At 39.5% G+C, this 19,600-nt stretch overlaps 1 protein-coding gene across 1 annotated transcript; it reads right to left on the reverse strand.

Moving 5' to 3' along the window:
- Positions 1-162: 162 nt before the first annotated feature.
- LOC134222272 (uncharacterized) lies at positions 163-1,128 on the reverse strand. Its single transcript, XM_062701416.1, has one exon. The coding sequence runs from the start codon at positions 1,126-1,128 to the stop codon at positions 163-165; it is 966 nt and encodes a 321-aa protein (XP_062557400.1).
- Positions 1,129-19,600: the final 18,472 nt, after the last annotated feature.

Genomic DNA, 19,600 nt, shown 5'->3' on the forward strand with positions numbered 1-19,600 from the left:
TTCTTCACAACGTTTCTTCGTTCGTCGACTCGCATTCCTTTGAACATCTTGCATTGATAGGGCCAATGTTGCCCGTCGTTGCAAATAAAACACGACTGCTGCTGAACCGGGTAACTGCTGCTCACCTTCAGATGTTTCTTCACCTCCATTGGTACGTGAGTTTCACCCGTAATCAATCGCAAAACTATGGCTTGACAGAAACTTCATCATGTCTTCGAACTTGGGAACATCCGTAGAACGATGTTCCGTTTCCCACAAGCGCAACGTTATGGAACCTAATTTGCCTGCGAGTATATGAGCCAAAAGTGTGCTCCAGTCTTTGGTGGGCTCCCCGAGTTTCTCCAGCATCTGAAGATGTTTTTCAAATTCGCCGATAACATGGTTTAGCGCTTCGAACGACTCCTTCTTCATTGGATTGATCGCGAACAAAGCGTCGAGGTGGGATTTTACCAGTAATTTTTTGTTTTCGTAACGCGACTCAAGTGATCTCCACGCTACGGAGTAGTTGGCCGCAGTGATGTCAATCGAAGCGATTTGCTGTAACGCTTCTCCGGCCAACGACGTGCGAATGTAGGTGAACCGATCAATATCGTTCAAGTGTGGATTGTCAACAATCAGGTTTTCGAAAGTGTCCCTGAATGTGACCCAATCCATCAGTGATCCTCGAAACGTCGGCAACTTCAACTCAGGTAGCTTGACACGCATGGCTGGCATTGGAGTCTGGCCGTTGGCGTGCTGTACAGGAAACTGCTGAATACTTGAACCAGGACCTTGCATGAATGCTTCTAACGACTGTTTCAAGCTGAAGTACTGGTTGATGAATGCCTTCAGAACTTTGGAGTTTTGTTCACCTTGCTCCTTCTCTTTGGCCGCTTTCTGCTTGCGGGCTTCTTCGGAAAGCTCCTTCGAATCCTCTTCTTGTTCATCGTACTGCTCGAGATTTATTTCAATTTCAGCCCGAACATCACAAAAAGAGTCATACACTTCATCCAACTTACTAAGCCTTGCGGATACGGAACCTTTATCGCGAGCTTCATTGTACCCTTGTACAAACTCTCCAATGAACTCCACCATGTCTCGCAACTGCCTTTCCTTCTTCGTTAGCTTTCTCCTATCGGGTTTCACCATTTTGCTCACTTCACTTCACAAAAGTTGTAACCGAACCGCGATACCGAACGTCTTAGCGCTTGACAGAACCCACAGAATGACACACGGAAGAAAAAAAGTACCCAAAATTGAGTACTTTTAAACTTACTTTTGAGTTATTTTTTCTCTTCGCTTTCATCCACTCTTTCTTTTGTTGTCAAAACAAAAGAGCCAAACAATCCAACGACGCCAGTTCAATACGGGAAGCCAATGTTGAGTTTTATTACCTGAGGTCGAAATTGAGTGAATTAAACTTAAATTTGGGTCAATAAATTTTCCGTTGGGTACTTTTTTAACATGGGAGTAAAGGCAAACTACTTCGACCCTACTTACTCAATTTTGGCTTCCCGTACGGATGTTCGAGGTTGGGTGAATTAAACTCACTTTTGGGTAGTTTATTTCTTCCGTGCAGAGTAGCTAATCGGAATAATGTAATGAACCAATGACCGCAAGGGGGACTCAACTCAGCGAACCAATTCAACCCCCAAACCAAATAAATGCAATCATTCAATAATTTATGCTTTATTGACGGCCGTTTCCACCGCATGCAAACGGTCAGTGTGGGCGAAAGATCATGCGTTCTTATCGCCACCCTTCGACTACCTCCTTATGACTATGTTCTTAGCTCAAATCCTGCTGTTTCTCTCGATGCTCGCCGGTACTACAATGGCCTCGAATCGTTACTGCCGACGAATTGAAACCTTCCTGAAACACCCTAATGCGCCGCCACAATACGTTCAGGCACCAACAACGGGAACAACAACCGCCTTTCAACGACGATCGTGCCTTTTTTTTTTTTTTTTTTTTTTTTTTTTTTATTGAACATTAGTAACTTATTCTAATACAAAACGAAGATCATTTACATGTTTGAGATCAACAGGAGTACTTTCTATATAATGAACATATTTTCCTAGAATTCCTATAATTAATTCTTTCTGGTTCCTGTTTAATCTAACAAAACTTGGAAATTTTAAATCATTGAAGCTAATACAATTCGCTAGTTGTACTCTGTTTGATATGATTTGCAACATGTATGCCCATAGCTCCTACTTTTATGCAAGTGGTGTACTTATGTGACAAATCTTCAACAATTCCTGTACAAAATGTACAGAACGGATGAGCTACTCGTCCATGCCTATGAAATTGTTCCAAATTTGGAATCTCTTCATTAACAGAAAGGTACAAAGAGGAAACTTCATCAGAATCAAGTCCTCGACAATGAATATTTTTTCATATTAATTTCCAATGCTGCTGACGATAATTTTTCTCAATTTCTGCACATAGAACTTTTCCTATGTAATTAGCATATAAAGATTTCGAACACTTTCGTTCGAAAACTATTGAAGGCAGTTGCGCTAGCTTAGTAGATATGAGTTTTATGTATCCCAAATTTGATGGATAAATCAATCTTTGTGTATGGACTGTTCTATGGAGTCTTTCGATATAATTACTTTTTATAAAACTATTACTACTATCGTTCAACTTTGAAAACCTATTAATCAATAATGATTTACATTTCCTCTCCACATCATGGAGTCCTAATCCGCCTCTACTGGTTGGCAAAATCAATTGAGTATATGCTACTCTTTGTTCATAGTTCTTCCATACGAAACTACCTACTAATTGCACAATTTTACCCTTATATTTATTTGGTAACTCTAATATTGATCCTATATACCACACTTTTGAAAGTCCAAAAATGTTTAAAAATTTTACCTTCTGAATTTTATTAAGGTTCCGTGATTTGTGAAGCCATAATAGTTTTGAGAGACTGCTTGACACGTTTAACCAATTTTTTTCAATCATTTCCTTCAGTTCATTGCAAAATATAACACCTAAAATTTTTATATTAGCTTTAACATTCAACCAATCAGGTTGAAATAATAAATCTGTACCATTTCCAATTATGAGACATTCTGTTTTAAGAAGATTGAGACTAGCTCCTGAAACTAAACCAAAGCTATTGAAAGTATTTTTGATTTCTTCTACTTTGTCTATGCAATCCACTATGACACTTACGTCATCTGCAAATGATCCAAGAAAGTCTAACTCACCACAGCAAATGTGTTTCAGTTTTTGTATTAGTGGTTCTAAATAAATTACAAATAAATGCATAGACAAAGGATCGCCTTGCCTTACTGAACCTTTAATTTGAATTTCATTACTCAGTTTTCCGTTTATCAGAATTCTTGAAAAAGACATGGAACGGATTGTCCTAATCAATTCAATAAACCTATTATTAATTCCCATTTCCTCCATAGTCTTCATTAAAAACGTATCATCTACTTTATCAAAAGCTTTGTCCAAATCAAACGAAATTAGGTACGCTTTCTTTTTCTTAATATTCAATTCAGAAATTTTATCTCTTAGAGCGCAGGTTATTTCAAATATGTTATGATTTCTATTGGCACATTTTTGATTTGAAGAAACAATGTGATTCATGATTTTCTCCAATCGATTTTTAAGTATTTTAGAACAAATTTTAAAATCAAAATTCAACAATGTAATAGGTCTAAATTGATTAATTGTATGATTCGAACAATCTTTCTTTTTGATCAGTACTACGACTCCATCGCAAAACTTTTTATGTACGTTTCCACTCAAGAAATCATTTACAACTTCAACGAAATCAGTTTTAATTATATCCCATGTATCAATAAAGAAATGTTTTGTCAAACCGTCACTTCCCGGCGCCTTCGATGAACAGCTTTTTCGAATCAAACTGTAAAGTAACTGTTCGTCTACATTTTCTGTCAAATTATTATTTTCATCTGAATCATGTGGCAAAACCTTCTCCGGAATAAATTCTAAACTATCATTCAAATTTCCAGAATCAAATAAATTTCTAAAATGGTCTACGATATGGTCTTCAATAACTGCTGAATCAGAAGAGTTTGTTCCGTTTATTTCTATATTCTTAATGATCGTTTGATTGAATCTGCGAGCTTTATCAGCAACCTGGAATACTGAGATAGGTTCACCCGCGATAAACTTTTCATTGTCATTTGTTTGGAAAGCTGAGAATTCTCTTTGTAACTTAAGCATAATTCCCTTGATTCTGTTGATTTCCATAATTTTGAGAGGATTTGTCAAATAATCATCATAGGCTCTCCTAAGAGCACAGTACCATATTTCCATTGAATCATAAAATTTTTTGCGAAATTCACTAGATTTCCACCTAATAAATGATGCTATTTTCGGTTTAACATACTCTGTCCACCATATTACTCGAGTCCTGAAATATCTTTTTTGTGATTTCCAATATAACCATTTCTGTCTGAATTCTTCCTTGTTGTGACTATTCATAATCTTAGACTTATACCGCCACATACCTCGTCCGAAAACACGACCTAAACTTGGAAGTCTCAATACTACGATTAGAGCCTTATGATCTGTGAAGGAATTGACATTCATTTTAGCAGAAACAACATTTTGTTTTAAATTCGGAGAAACATATATCCTGTCTATTCTCGATCCAACTCCAGCCCGTACAAATGAATAGTCTACTTTACCCACATTCACCGACGCCCACGCATCCTGCAGCCGAAGTTCTCTAGTTACAGCCCTGAGATTTGTACTGAAATTGTTGCAATGGATATTGGAGCTATCATTTGAAGATTCAATGCAGTTGAAATCTCCTCCAAGTACCAAATTTTCAGATGGATTCCGCAAGTAATGTGGAACAATTTCCCCAAAAAAAAATTCTCTTGACAAGCGATTATGCGACCCTGACGGTGCATATATGTTGCAAATAACCACACAGTCTGCTATTTTAACTTTAATTATTCTAGAATCTAAACTTTTTTCAATTGAGCTATACTGTATGTGAGATTTGATGGCAATAGCCGTTCCTCTTTTGCTTTGATCAATATTATAGATAACATCGAACCCGTACATATCAAAATACTCTCCTTCTACCTCTTGCATCATAACAACATCTAACTCCATTAAGCAGACAAAGCTTTTAAATGATTCTATCTTGGTCCTATTCGATATCCCATTCAAGTTAATGGTAGCGATATTGTAAGAAACAATTGAGCGATCTAATTCACTAGTGTTCATTATAGAAACTTAGCTCCAAATTACTTAGCTGTCCTTGGTCGTAGCTGTCGCGGTCGTTTCCGACTTGCATTACTTGCTGTGGAAGTCATCGATGAATCCGAGATGTGTCCTTCATCTTCATTATGACCAATGAGTTCATTAAAAATGTTGGTGGACAATGCGCTTGGTCCAGCAGACACTTCAAGCGAAGTGTCTCTCATCGAGTTCGCGCCTGGTTTAGATGTGTTTCTGAGTTCCCATTTTGCTGTATTCGTTGTACTTGACAATGTGTTGTTTGCCCTTTCCTTATTCAACTCGTTGAGATTAGTCATTGTAACTGGTCTGACGTTGTTCTCTTGGTTGGAATGTGCCTGTCGATTCACAGGTGCTCCTCGTAATTGGTTTGCATAGGACGTTCCTGCCCTGATCAACCTGTCACTAACACTTGTGCGGGTCTGGTGAATTTGTCCAGCGTCTGCGCAACGCATACCAATATGAACCGCTCTACCACAATGACGACATGTGATGAGCTGATTTTTGTGAGTGACGAGAGTGAAGTGCCCAGAAATGTTGATGTATGACGGGATCTGTTCCTGTATGCGAATTCGAATGGATCTCACTCCGTTGATAATTCCTTGCAATGGTGATGGCGATTCCCATGTTTCATTCTTGATGGACAAAACTTCTCCGAATCGCGACATTTCTTGTTTGATGACATCATTTCCCATTTGAGGAGGCAAATCATGTACCTTAACTAAAGTAGTACCATCTTCCATGTGAAGCGGCACCGTGAATTTGTAGTCATCATACTTCACCTCATGTTTCCGATCACATGTTTCGACAATCTCGATAGCATACTCCTCGTCATCAACCTCAACATATGTTACACCTCAGGATAGATTAGCTTGTACTGACTTGATTCTCTCCGACTTGATGGCAATTATTTTGAACAAGTAATCCGTAACTGTCTCGATCTTAGGTTTTTTCAGTGCTTCTGAGAAGTTGATGACGAACGTTCTTTCTCGAAGATTTCCGCGGCTGGTGGCCATGTTGTCCGTGTTTGTGTGTTGTTGTAAGTGATAACCTTAAAAACTACCGATATTATTTTGCACTGCACAAAACGACACGTCTATCCAGAACGAAGTCTCGATCGCTACTCTGAACCAATGACCGCAAGGGGGACTCAACTCAGCGAACCAATTCAACCCCCAAACCAAATAAATGCAATCATTCAATAATTTATGCTTTATTGACGGCCGTTTCCACCGCATGCAAACGGTCAGTGTGGGCGAAAGATCATGCGTTCTTATCGCCACCCTTCGACTACCTCCTTATGACTATGTTCTTAGCTCAAATCCTGCTGTTTCTCTCGATGCTCGCCGGTACTACAATGGCCTCGAATCGTTACTGCCGACGAATTGAAACAGCAATCAAAACCGTTCGTCCACTAATCCTTCCTGAAACACCCTAATGCGCCGCCACAATACGTTCAGGCACCAACAACGGGAACAACAACCGCCTTTCAACGACGATCGTGCAAATGGCAGAGCCACGCTGCATCAAGCAATGTATCCACAGTTCACTGCACTTTGTCTCTTCGATCGAATCTGACTTCGAAGGACCAACAATAATGTTCCGTCTTTGACCTATATGCACTGGTTACAGCGATCGATACACTTGGTTTCTCAACTGGTTCTAATCCCGAAACACAATCCAGATTGCATCGATAATTGCACTATTGCACCCCGTAGGATTATTTCTTCCACCGCACTACAAATAACTATTCGTTTACTGGGAATGAAGACACACGTTTATTATAATGACGACCGTATATTGCGACTTGTGTTCTACCTAGCTCTATTTGATTGCTATCATCTTTCTCTCTCCTATCTTCGAGTGATCGCAGAGATAGGTTGAGCGGATGTATCTACATTGGCCTTGCATATGATGCTGTGCTTGGATAGAGAGTGAGTTACCATCTCGCGATCATCAGTTATGCTGATGCGCGTAGCACAGTGGGCCAAAATGTAAAAAAAGAATAACTAAACTGTTCGATATTTTACAACTGATGCTCAATTCAAATTATGCCGCATTGGCGTAAGATAGATAAGATAGATATCGGCAATGGATATAATGTATATTACACACTGCCAAACGAGAATTCAAATAACTATAGTTGCTACAGTTGTTATCGTTCCTGTATGCCATAAATTTATATATAAATGTATGGCAAACAGAAACGAGAAAAGCCGTACCAATCGTTTCACATTCCGAAAGTTATGGACATACTTCTCTCCAAATAGCCAGATGTCCACTCATTCCGCGAGGGGAATTGTGTTGAAAATGTCCTATAAGGAAAACTACTAACGTGTGTGAGATCACTTGGAGCAAGGAAAATTTTATCCCAATTAACCATAAGCGGGTAACAACGAAGTGTGTGTAGAACTGCGGTTTACAGGATTCTCTTCCATAAAACCGAGTACCCATAGTCGGTAAGTACAAGAAAATGCTTCTTGTTTGAGATGTATGTGTAGTAAGGCCACGTCGAAGAGAACTTCGAGAGCAGCCGTGGGAGTCGAAGAGAACGCATTAGTCATTGCCATTAGGCACATCCTTTGGAAATGGCCTAATTTATACTGAATTGTCCTCCCCCTTTTGCCACCACACAAGACATCCATAAGCCAAAATTGGTCGTACAACTGTTATGTAAATCCATTTGATATATTTGGGTTTAAGACCCCAAGTTTTACCAAAGGTTCATCGGCATTGGCCGAAAGCCATACACGCCTTTTTGATTCTGAACTAAATGTTAGAAGTCCAGGAAAGCTTTGAATCTAAAATTAGACCCACATACTTTACCTGATCAGTTACATTGATTTCAGAACCAAAAAGATGTACTGAATGAATACCATTACCGTTACGTTTTTCCGTGAAAAGAACAATAGCTGTTTTATTCGGATTAACCGAAAGGCCATATTGGCGACACCAACTTTCAACTACCTGAAAAGCGTTTTTCATCAGGTCGAATAAGGTAGTAATGCACATACCCAATGTTAGATAGTCGTCGGGAAATCCATAGGTAGGAAAACCGCCTTTATTGAGTAACCTCAATAGCGTATCTACAACGAGATTCCACAAAAGTGGAGATAATACTCCCGCTTGAGGGCATCCGCAGACACTTAATTTCCTAATCGCTGCTTGACGTAATGTCGAGTAGCGATGTCGATTTTTAAGTATCTGGTGAATCCATTTGGTAATTATATTAGGTAGCCCATGATAACGTGCGACTTCCAATATTGCATCGAAAGACACGTTGTCGAAAGCACCTTCAATATGTCAGAAATCACCCAAGCACGATTGCTTTTGAGCGAATGCTTTCTCGCAACCTTGTGTAGAAGAGTCACGGTGGACTTTCCATATTGGTAAGCATGTTGATTAACATGAAGAGGCATGTTTGCCAAACTTCATACGAAGCACGTCCGCACAAGCGACCGCATGCGTAGAACAACCATCAAATGCTTTAGCCTTTGGCATAACAGAGTGTGATTGATTCACACTCTATACAAATCCACCCAGCCCGTTGTTGGGGGAATAGAGTGTGATGCCAACCATGCCAACAGGCCTCTGGATCCCCACACGAAGCTTATGTAAAATTCCGAAAGTCTCGGACCCAATCCAGTTTTCCGCGAGCGGTAATGGCCGCCAGCTTGCCTGTGGGTTAGTCTCTGATTTGACGTTAATGGAGGTCAACTGCTTACTGAGCGTCTGTTCTCCATGTTAGAAGCGGCTCACAACAGCGTCTGTTCTCCATATTAGGGGTGGCTGATCATCGTCCGAGTGCCATCGAGGGAATCTAAGTGAAACTGTGCACCATGGTTGTTACCCAGTCAACACAAGATCGTATATGATGTCACATAAGATGCTAAAGTGGAGGCCATATAAGTACTTGCCCATACAATATGTACGTATATCGCCTCCACTTTAGCATCTTATGTTGCATCATATACGATTTTGTGTTGACTGGGTAATTACGGCTAGCCCCACGGCTACACCCTCTCAGGGTCAGCGTTCTACTTGCTGCAGGGATGCTCACTTATCTGACTGACCGAATTCAAAGTGGACAAATCAAGATAGAAGCAGACCCACTGATAGGGAAACCAAGGCTGTTTTCCATAGAAAGAATATTGCACAAAACACACTCAATTAGACTTGAACATTATTTATTTAGTTTTTTTTACAATGATAGAAAGGGGGGAGGGGTTCGTTGCGGCCGGCCGGTGGTACCGTTGGGGCCCATGCGGGAATGAGAGAGAGAGGTTGCTTTACTTGCCAGGTGTCATGCTTCTCGGTCAAGCGGTTACGTCTCGACTTCCTAGGAGTGTCTACTCGGATTCCAGACCGTCGCTCACGTGGCGTGTTACGACGGGTTGCGTTTGGTCTGGTACGGTCCTTGATGCTCTTCGTACCTGGGGTGCCCATCCAATTTCCAAACCGTGGCTCACGTGGCGTGTTACGAAAGGGGGGTATGGTCTGGTACGGTCCCGGATATCCTTCGTGCGCTGTTGTTGGGCTGGATTGACCTCGTACGAGTTCGTCTGCTAACGATCCGATGTTTGGTTGGGCAACTTTGGTCACCGACTATCACCCTCACCGCCAAAACGAGGGCTACCGTCAACCGTGGCGTGTGGCTCAACGATATCGTGGCTCGTTGGCCACCAGCGATGGGCTCGCCGGATGATTTTCACCTCGGGGTCCCAAATACGCAGAAACAGTGGGATTCCTGAACACCGTTTTTTTAAGAAACTGTTCCGATTGACCGTTTTTGTTGCGTTCTCTCGACTTTCTGCTCCCAGTCCTCGTCGTCTTGGTCGTTCTTTCATTTCTCCCCTTTCCTTCCTTCTCTCCTCTCGCACCTCTTCTCTCCCAGAGTTCACCGGAACTAATATCAGGGGTACCACCTCTTTAGTGTTCAAGACTTCTCTATACTTTACGAGGAATAAGACTGCTACCATTCTGATTTACAGTGTTGTAGTAGGGATTATTTCGACAAAAGGGGTAACTATTTGTTTATGCAAGAAACTATCAATTCTTCTATAAATGTAACAATAGTGCCTAACTAATACGTATTTTGACGTCCATTTGCTATTACTAACTTCTTGCCGTGCTGAACTAACAGCAATCATGTCTAACATCCTGCTATTTCATGAGTTGACTACCATGTTTCCAAATTGTTCCGATCAGTCGGTAACATGGTCCACCGGGAATAAGGAGGAATGGTCCTCAGGAAATTTAGGGGGTTTAGCGTCAGGCCCTGCAATCCAGCCTTAAAAAAACTTACGCAACGAATAATCAACAAGAAAGTACGGACCGGAACCATCGGCGAAGCGACGAAAAGGGACTAACGATTGGAAACTCGGTTCGTGGAACTGCAAATCTCTCAACTTCATCGGAAACATACGCATACGTTATAGACGGAAGCGGAGACAGCAGACCCGCCTTTTTCAGGAGAAGAAACGCCGCCTGGAAGAAGCGGAGTGCGAGGAGATGAAACAGCAACATGCAAGTTCTATCAGAAGCTCAACGCATCCCGCAAAGGCATCGTGCCGCGAACCGAAATGTGCCGGGATAAGGATGGGAGCATCTTGACGAACGAATGTGTGGTATTCGAAAGGTGGAAGCAGCACTACGAGGTACATTTAAATGGCGTTGAGAGTACTGGCAGTGAAGGTCAAGGCAGCGGAGGAGATGACTACGTCAGTTCAGCGGACAATGGAAGCCAACCAGCCCCACCTTTAAGGAAGTTAAGGATGCCATCCAACAGCTAAAGACCAATAAATCAGCTAGTAACCCAAGTAACCATGAAGCTATATATGCTTGTAAAAAACACAGCCCTTAAAGTTGACTTAAAGTGGAAAAGGGCAATTATAAGACCGAATTAATGGTTCATTACTTTGACATGTTGAAATAAAGCATCAGTAATGCATCGCTGCATTCGCAATGCTGATTTAGAGTATCGTTGTCTGACAGTTGATAAATAAATGCAACTTCACATCGTTAAAACTGATCTAATGCAATTAGCATTTAGCATGTCGATTTATGATTGATATATGTGCAATATTGTAATGCTTGGTGTTACTTGGGAAGGATGGTATCGGAGCTGAGTTCATCAAGATGGGCCCGGAAAAGCTGGCTATTCGCCTGCACAACCTGATAGTCAGAATCTGGGAAACTGGACAGCTACCGGAGGAGTGGAAGGAAGGGGTTATATACTCCATCTACAAGAAAGGCGACAAGCTGGAGTGTGAGAACTTTCGAGCGATCGCCATCCTTAATGCCGCCTACAAAATTATATCCCAGATCATCTTCCGTCGTCTGTCACCATTAGTGAATGAGTTCGTGGGAAGTTATCAAGCCGGTTTCATTGACGGCCGCTCGACAATGGCCAGATCATGCCGTGAATACCAGGTCCCAACGCACCATTTGTTTCTTGATTTCAAGGCGGCATACGACACTATAGACCGCGTAGAGTTATGGAAAATTATGGACGAGAACAGCTTTCCTGGGAAGCTTGCCAGACTGATGTGTAGAGGAACGCTCTAAACAGAGCAGCGTGCATTGCTTTATTTGTTTTCTGTTCTGTGTCTCGTTTCATTCTGCGCGCCAACACTGATCGCAATGCGATCGTTTGGCGAGGAGATAGTCTAATTAGATTTAAATTTGAATGTTTTTGCGCACGTCCCCAAATTATAATCTGTATTGTATCCATACTAAGAGGCGCCTATAAAAGCCGACTCTGAAATCATGTTCTGTAAACTGTCTCGAAAGTAACCTCCGAGCTGGCACGCTGAAATGAAAAAATACACAGAACAGAAAACAAATAAACCAATGCACGCTGCTCTGTTTGGAACGCTCCTCTTCACACTCAGCAGCACTGCATAGCGACGATGACGACGGCGCGAACATACCGCCGCCCCAAAACGAACGTTTTGCTATTACGGTCTACTGCTGCTGCTTTTGTTTGGTCTCTATTTGTTCCTACTTTCGATTCAATAATTGAATGTGATGGCACGGCTGATGATGGTTTATCGGGATGGATGGATAGACCAATGCAAACTCTAACTTAACCTCACTTATTTTGACAGTTCACAGAGCTTGTTTACAAGGTGTTAGAAGAAAAATCGATGAGGGGAAAATCTTAATTCATATTTTAAGTTTAAAATTGCTGTGATCCGAATATTTTAGTGTTATTCTTTGCATTCAGCATGAAATCAATCGTAAAGGACATCTACACACTTAATTTATTTCGCCGAGGCCGGCAAAATAAATTACCGAGAATCCAACAGCTGAGAGCTCGGTAAAAATCTCGGTAAACAATTAAATTGCCGACTGGTCGTAAAACGAACGTAATCGTGCAACTGTCAAATTTTACTGAGATGTTCGGTAGTATGGTGCCGATTGACTCGGTATAGTGTTTTACCGAGATTCAGTAATGTTATGCTTTTTCGTTATTCATAATTAGGCAGAATGCAAAAAATAATTATAATGAATATACAAATAGGCATTTTAATCAGTTTTATTTTATTGTAAAGCTATCAATCATATATAGCTTTAGTTGCTTTTGCTTTTGAAGTCATTATTAAACTCAGAAAAAAATATATTCTTGAAAATCCTTTTTTCGTCATATTCTTTTTTTCCGCAGCATGATGGGAAGAGGAAGAATACAAGGTACATGAGTACAACATGGTACAACTGCGTGGCGCGTAAATAATGAAAAGTTTATATAGAATCGATTTTCTTGAATTAGTTTTTGCACCAATATTTATAACGATGTCGTCATAAACCAAGTCACAAACAGCTATGCGTGAATTGATCGAAGTTTTTAAAAGTATTCTGCGGTACAGATGTGCACAACAAATAATCCGCTCCCGGTAGATAAAGCACAAACTTGTCGTTCAATGGTCTGCGCGAATAGAAACGAATTCCTCGACCATTCGACAATCAAAATGGCAGCCGATTTGTTCCTTCAGTATTCATAGGAACTGAATAAATCTTATATTAAATCCACTGAAACGAAAACAAAAGCCACATATTTTGTATGAGTTGAAATATATTCCGATTCAAATGTAATAGAATTAAATTGAAATACTTACACATAAAAGATATATTCAAGGATATATTCAATTTTATTATTATAAAAATCTAGTGTCCTCTTCTTTTGCCACCACACACGCATCTACTTTTCAGTTCTTGACACATAGGATTTACCGAGATTCGGTTCAACTTTACATTACCGATGACTGTGGCAAACTTGTTTGACGAAATTCAGTAATCAATTTGAAAGTCTTATTTTCTAACGAAATTTCAGTAAAAATATGGTTTACTGACCGCGTTCGTCATTTTATTTTACCGAGAATAATTCTAGCGATTAAGTGTGTACATGCGAATAAAATGACGAAACAATTTTATCGGAAGCTGCGCCGGAGGCTAAAGCCCGCAGTCCACTGTTTGTCATATTGACAAATATTTGTCAAGTTTATCCGGACATCTATCAGACTGACTAGAAATCGACATGGATCTCAGGCAGACTTGACAAATATTTGTCATCATGACAAACAGTGTACTGAGGGCTTAAGTCCCGGAGAAAAAGCTCTGTGAACTGTCAACCTACGTCATCATGCACTGGTCTATTGATTCGATTGATGCATGTCTCTGATGTGATCAAATTGAATTGGTCTGCTGAAATGACGGTTGATGCGCTCCGGACTGAGAGTTGACGCTGCGGTCGACTTTGTTTCGCCTGGCCGAATGATGCGCTCCGGCTAGGCTGATGCGGCGCGAGGAGAAATGTTCTCTTATTATTTTCGAGTGGAAAATGCAACTGAGTGCTTTACTCGTTACTAAATTTCACGACATTCAGTCAGGGATGTCAGACATACAGACATGTCTGTATTTATACAGACATTTGGTCTTGCATACAGACATCATACATATTACAGACATTATACAGACTTTTGATTGACGTTACAGACTTTTGTTGTTTTCAAAAACTTTGGGCTTACAAAAAGAATATCAATGGGCTTTCCAATTGATCCATTTTGGGGTTTCGAACAAAATCGTAATGGGACTTCGTACGGTATCCTATATGGTTTCCGAACGGTATAATTTGAAATTCCGAGCGGGGCCTTTTATGGTTCTAAACGGGATTTATTTTTGGTTCCAAACAGAATCCTTTTACAGTTCGAAACGGATAAAATCTTTGATTCCTTTCGGAAGCCTGAAAATATTCCATCTAGAAGCACAAAATAAATCTATTCAGAAGCCCAAAGTGATTCCGTTCGAAAGCCCAAAAGAATTCCATTAGGGTGCCCAAAAAATATCCGTTCGTATGGATTTCCGCACAGAATTATGTGAATTCCCGAACGTAAATCTTCTGGGTTTACGGAATTCCTTCGAGCTTCTGAACGGAATTCTTTTGGGCTTTCGAAAGGCATCACTCTACCCGGGTAACCAATAGAACTACACATAGTTCAGCTTTTCGGCTATATTCGGCTATTATAGAACTAGTATAAGCTAGCATGTAAGCTCTGTTGTAGCACTATAGTCGCACGTACGGCTTATTTAAATGCTTACGGTTACCTGAGTGGGCTTCCAAAGGAAATCCTTCTGGACTTCCAAATGGAATTATGATAGGATTCTGCACAAAACCATTCTAAAATTCTGAAGATACTTTTGATCTTCCAAACGGAATCTTTTTGGACTTTTGAAAAGAATACTTTTGGACTTTCGATTAGAGCGTTCTGGGCTTCTAAAAGGAATCTTTTTCTACTTCTGTACAAAGAAATCTGATTAGAATACTTATGGAATTTCCTACCGAAGCCCTAAAATAATTTTGTTCAGAAAATGCAAAAGTAATTCTATTATATTTCTGAACGAAATTATGTTTGGCTTTCAACACAGAATGCCTCTGGATTTCCGAATGGAACCTTATGGGCTAAACGATAAAATAGACTTCACTTTCAAACGAAGTCCTATTATACTTTCGAAAAAATACTTTTGAAATTCCAAGTGGAGCCATCTGGGCTTTGGATTTTTTTCTGCTTCTGCTCAAGGGATACCAAATTTATATCCTTTTTGGATTCTGAAGCCTAAAAAGATTTTATCCGGAAGCCAAAAGGATTTTGTTCAAAAGCGCAAAAGGTATTGGTTCGATAGCCCAAAAATAGCTCCGTTCGGTAGCCCAAAAAAGTTCGAAAGACAAAATGTTCTGTTTGTGAACCCAAGAGACGTGCGTTCCACTTTTGGGTTTCCAAACGGAATTATTCCTAATGTGCTTCTCCTCCAAATTAAACTTTTTCGGACTTCCGAACGGATTTTCGTTAAGCAAATTGTGTAAATATTATAAATATATGTGGACTACCTTCACTTCTCATAAGACGAGATATACAGTATTTCTCCCATTTTATTCCACCACTTTATTGAAAGTTTACAGTAACTTCAAGAATACGTATTTCGACTTTAACAGTGACCTTACTAGTCATCAGTATCTCGTACTTGACTCGACTAAGTCTTACAATGACTTTTGAATTATCGAAACCTCGATATTCCCTAGTAACATTTTGGTTTTATACTGGTTTTATCACACTCTTGTAGTGTGAATAATGGTCTTCAAGAGTGTTATACAACTTAAAATGTTACTTGGGTTCTACGTTGTCAAAAGTGCATGGTTTTTGAATAATTTTCTAATTCCTGTGCCTTCTAAACTCTATACAGACAAGTACAGACATTTTGCTGAGATTGATACAGACTTATAAAAATTATATCTGGCATCCCTGCATTCAGCAGCAATCAGCTGCTGGAGCAGGAATGGAATCAGGCACGGATACAAATTCCATCCATTTGCTTCAAAAATATACATGTTTATTCCCAAAATGGTAATATGTTTGAATCAAACATATTTATTTTTAAAACCAAATTAAATCTCTGTTTGTTTTATACATACACTAGTGGGCAGCCCCTCACTCGCTCTTGCAAAAGTAAACAAAAATCGAGTTCGGATCGGATCCGATCGGAAGTCAATAGAGGAGCAGGAGCAGGAGTGTAATCATATGTTTTCTTGCTTCCAAATTGATGATAAGGATTTTTTTCAGGTACAGAAAGGTAAGTAAATGAAATATGAACGTTTGGAATTGTGGAATCTGGTAGTCAAATGCTACCAGAATATGAAAATTGGTAGAATTGATAAGAAAATATTATGAGAGGTCGAACCAAAACAATATTATCCATGTTTGCTTCAAACATTTAGCTGGTTGAAACGCACATTTGATTCAACAAAAGTTATGGTTCGCTTCAAATGCAACAATATGTTTGATCCAAACATATTTATTTTTGATGCCAGAACAAACTGAATTTATGTTTGGATTTACCTAGAATATGTTTGTTTTTAACGTAGTTTTTTCTGCGTGGGAGCAGGAATGTATGTTAACAATCAAAAAGTCATGTAGAGTCTTGCGCATTTGTGCGTCCTCATGCAGCGTGGAAAGAGAAATTCGAAAAGCGGGAAATGTTTGACAGCCAAGTAACTGCAAAATAATTTTGTTTATGGGAGTGATTTCAAAATATCCCTCTACTCGCTTGAGCGCAAAAAAGCGGCTCTATCCGCAGCACCCAGGTTTGAGTTGTTAATTTTACTACCAGATTATTTTCAGTGCAGGTGTGCCCTCAGTATAAGTCTTGAGACTTGATTTTGGATAGTTTGGAATTGACGTGTAGTTGTGCACAGAAAAACTTTCCAAACGAAGGAATGTCAACCACTGGGCATGCGTTGTCATTTTTGTTTTCTTCCTATTCGTATATACACGCTTAGTTCAGTTCACCCAAATATGGGTGAAGAGTACTCATAATCACCAAAAAGTGCACATACGTATTTATGGGTGAATTGCCGTTTACCGATTTATGAGTATACCATAATTTACCTATATTTGGGTGATTTATAGAACAAAAATTCCTAGGTGAATTTTACCTATATTTAGGTAAATATTCAAGCTTTTTTAGTGAGCATTGCAGCAGTATTTCCGAAAATTCTGAAATTATTATTTATGAAACCATATATGAATATATTCTGAAAAACAGTAGACAATCATTTATTATAATATAAAAGCTTAATACAATTTGACTTCTGTTATTTATGATCATTACTTCTTCAGAGGAATGCATCATTCTTCAGATCAATGCGAATCAGCGTAAAAGTTCACCGAGCTAGAATTATATAGGCTTCTGTGGATCCTCTCCGGAAGCACCTGGAATACTCCGCAGATCACTATGTTGGAACCAATTCCCGGAAGATCACAAACCAGAATATCACGAGTGAATTGGAGTTTCTGGTGCCAAATAATATTGATTGTTTGTTTGATTTGGCCTCGCAAACTGCAGCCGTCCTTCTCCTGGTCTAGCTGATTGGAGACACTCGGTAATCTGGACTCGGATAAATCCAACAAAATCCAGCACATTGGTGCGGATATCGCTGAGATCATATGGCAGTTTGTTATATAAACCTGCGATTAGATAAGAGAGTCAATTGTTATAAATTTTCCACAAGTTCTGGACTTCTCGGAACTTACATTATAAAGCGCTAATGCCGCCTCCCGAGCCCCTTTGTAGTTGAGGAATCGTTTTCAGTCCCGAACGTTCTAGACGAAATTCCACCAACGTACCGACGAGCATAACATTCTTGATCATCTTTCGGGCTATGTAGCTGAGCGGCAATTTCCGACATGGAATTGTTGTTCTTTAATTTCCACAAGCGTATTTGTAAGGAATAATTTATAAAGTTTCAGCTACGCTTGATCATGAAGACGATTACGCTGCCCCAGAAAGCGCACATTCATTGCCTGCATCGTAACTAATCGAACTGGTGAGTGGTGACTGCCACCGATTCGCCAAGCAAATGCGAAATCGAAATTCTGCAAAAACAAAAATAAACATTAAATCTTTGTGAGCTGTTAAATAAATATATCTCTAACACTTACATTGTTTGCAACCATGCTACGCCTTGCGAATGCACAATTTATAAATAATTTAACGGCGACGATGAAATTTTTCGAATCGCCATGTTTGTTGTGAAGTTGACAAGATTTATTTTTCATCCAAAAATGGGTAAGCTAGGTCACCCAAATATGAGTAAAGGCAGACTTACCAATAATATGAGTGAAATTTACAGATTTTATTAGTAAATTTAACTAATAATATCAGTAATGTTTCATTTACCCATATTTGAGTGAACAGGTTACGTATTTATGGGTGAATTGAACTAAGCGTGTAGGGTAAAATAATGAATTCTTGCGCAGGTGCACCTGCGTTGCTCATTTCAGCGAGATTTCAATAATAATTTAACTATCACTAAAAAAATAATGTTATATACATAGGATTTCTAATACTTTTTTGCTAAAGCAGGCCCTAAATGATATGTATAAGAAAAAAAATATATACATTGCATTATTCACATACATTATTCCCAAACCCAAAATTTTATATTTTATTATTTATCATTATAGCTTTTTGGTATGAGATCATTCATAATAATATGGCATAATGAAGTGCGTATGTATGGGAGCGTCCACAAATTACGTAACGCTTAGAGGGGGAGGGGGGCTGAGCGATGTGTGACGGTCCATACAAAATTTTCAGATGTTTCATACAAAAAGTGTGACACAGGGTGGAGAGGGGGTTGAAAAGGCCCAATTTTTGCGTTACGTAATTAATGGATCTTCCCTATTAGTGTTCCGAATGCTACACTGAAAACCGAAACTACCCAAAAGTGGGTTGTTTGCACTCAAAACCGTGGTTTGGGCCAATAACCCAAATTTGAGTAAAATGACTTTTCTGGCACTAGGTAGTTTGCCTTTAATCCCATGTAAACAATTTACCCAAAGCTGAGTTTAATTTATCCAAAGCGGACCTTGATCAACCCAAAATAGAGAATATTTAGGCTGTGAACCATTCCACCGATTCGTTTAACTTTAAGTTAAAATTTGACAGTTCGATGGTTATTTCTCCGTGGTTAAAAATAATCCTGCTTGGGAGCATGGTTAGATTTGACAGTTCGATAGTTAAACTTTGTTCGCAAGAAAATTGACGCCAAATTCATTTTGTTCCAAATAACTATCAATCTGTCAAAACTCAAATGGGTCGGCTGCGGGGTAAAATTTTAACTACGATGGGAAAATAATCATCGAACTGTCAAATTTTAACTAAAAGTTAAACGAATCGGTGGAATGGTTCACAGCCTTAATTTACTCAAATTTGGGTTATAGGGCACTGCACGGACTGCTTTGTCTCTTTCTTGCTGCAAAGAAATTAGAAAACATCAAGGCCAGTAAATCTAGACTGAATTTTGAATAGGTCGTATGTAACAAAT

The sequence above is a fragment of the Armigeres subalbatus genome, chromosome 3, assembly GCF_024139115.2.
Source record: "Armigeres subalbatus isolate Guangzhou_Male chromosome 3, GZ_Asu_2, whole genome shotgun sequence".
NCBI lineage: Eukaryota > Metazoa > Arthropoda > Insecta > Diptera > Culicidae > Armigeres > Armigeres subalbatus.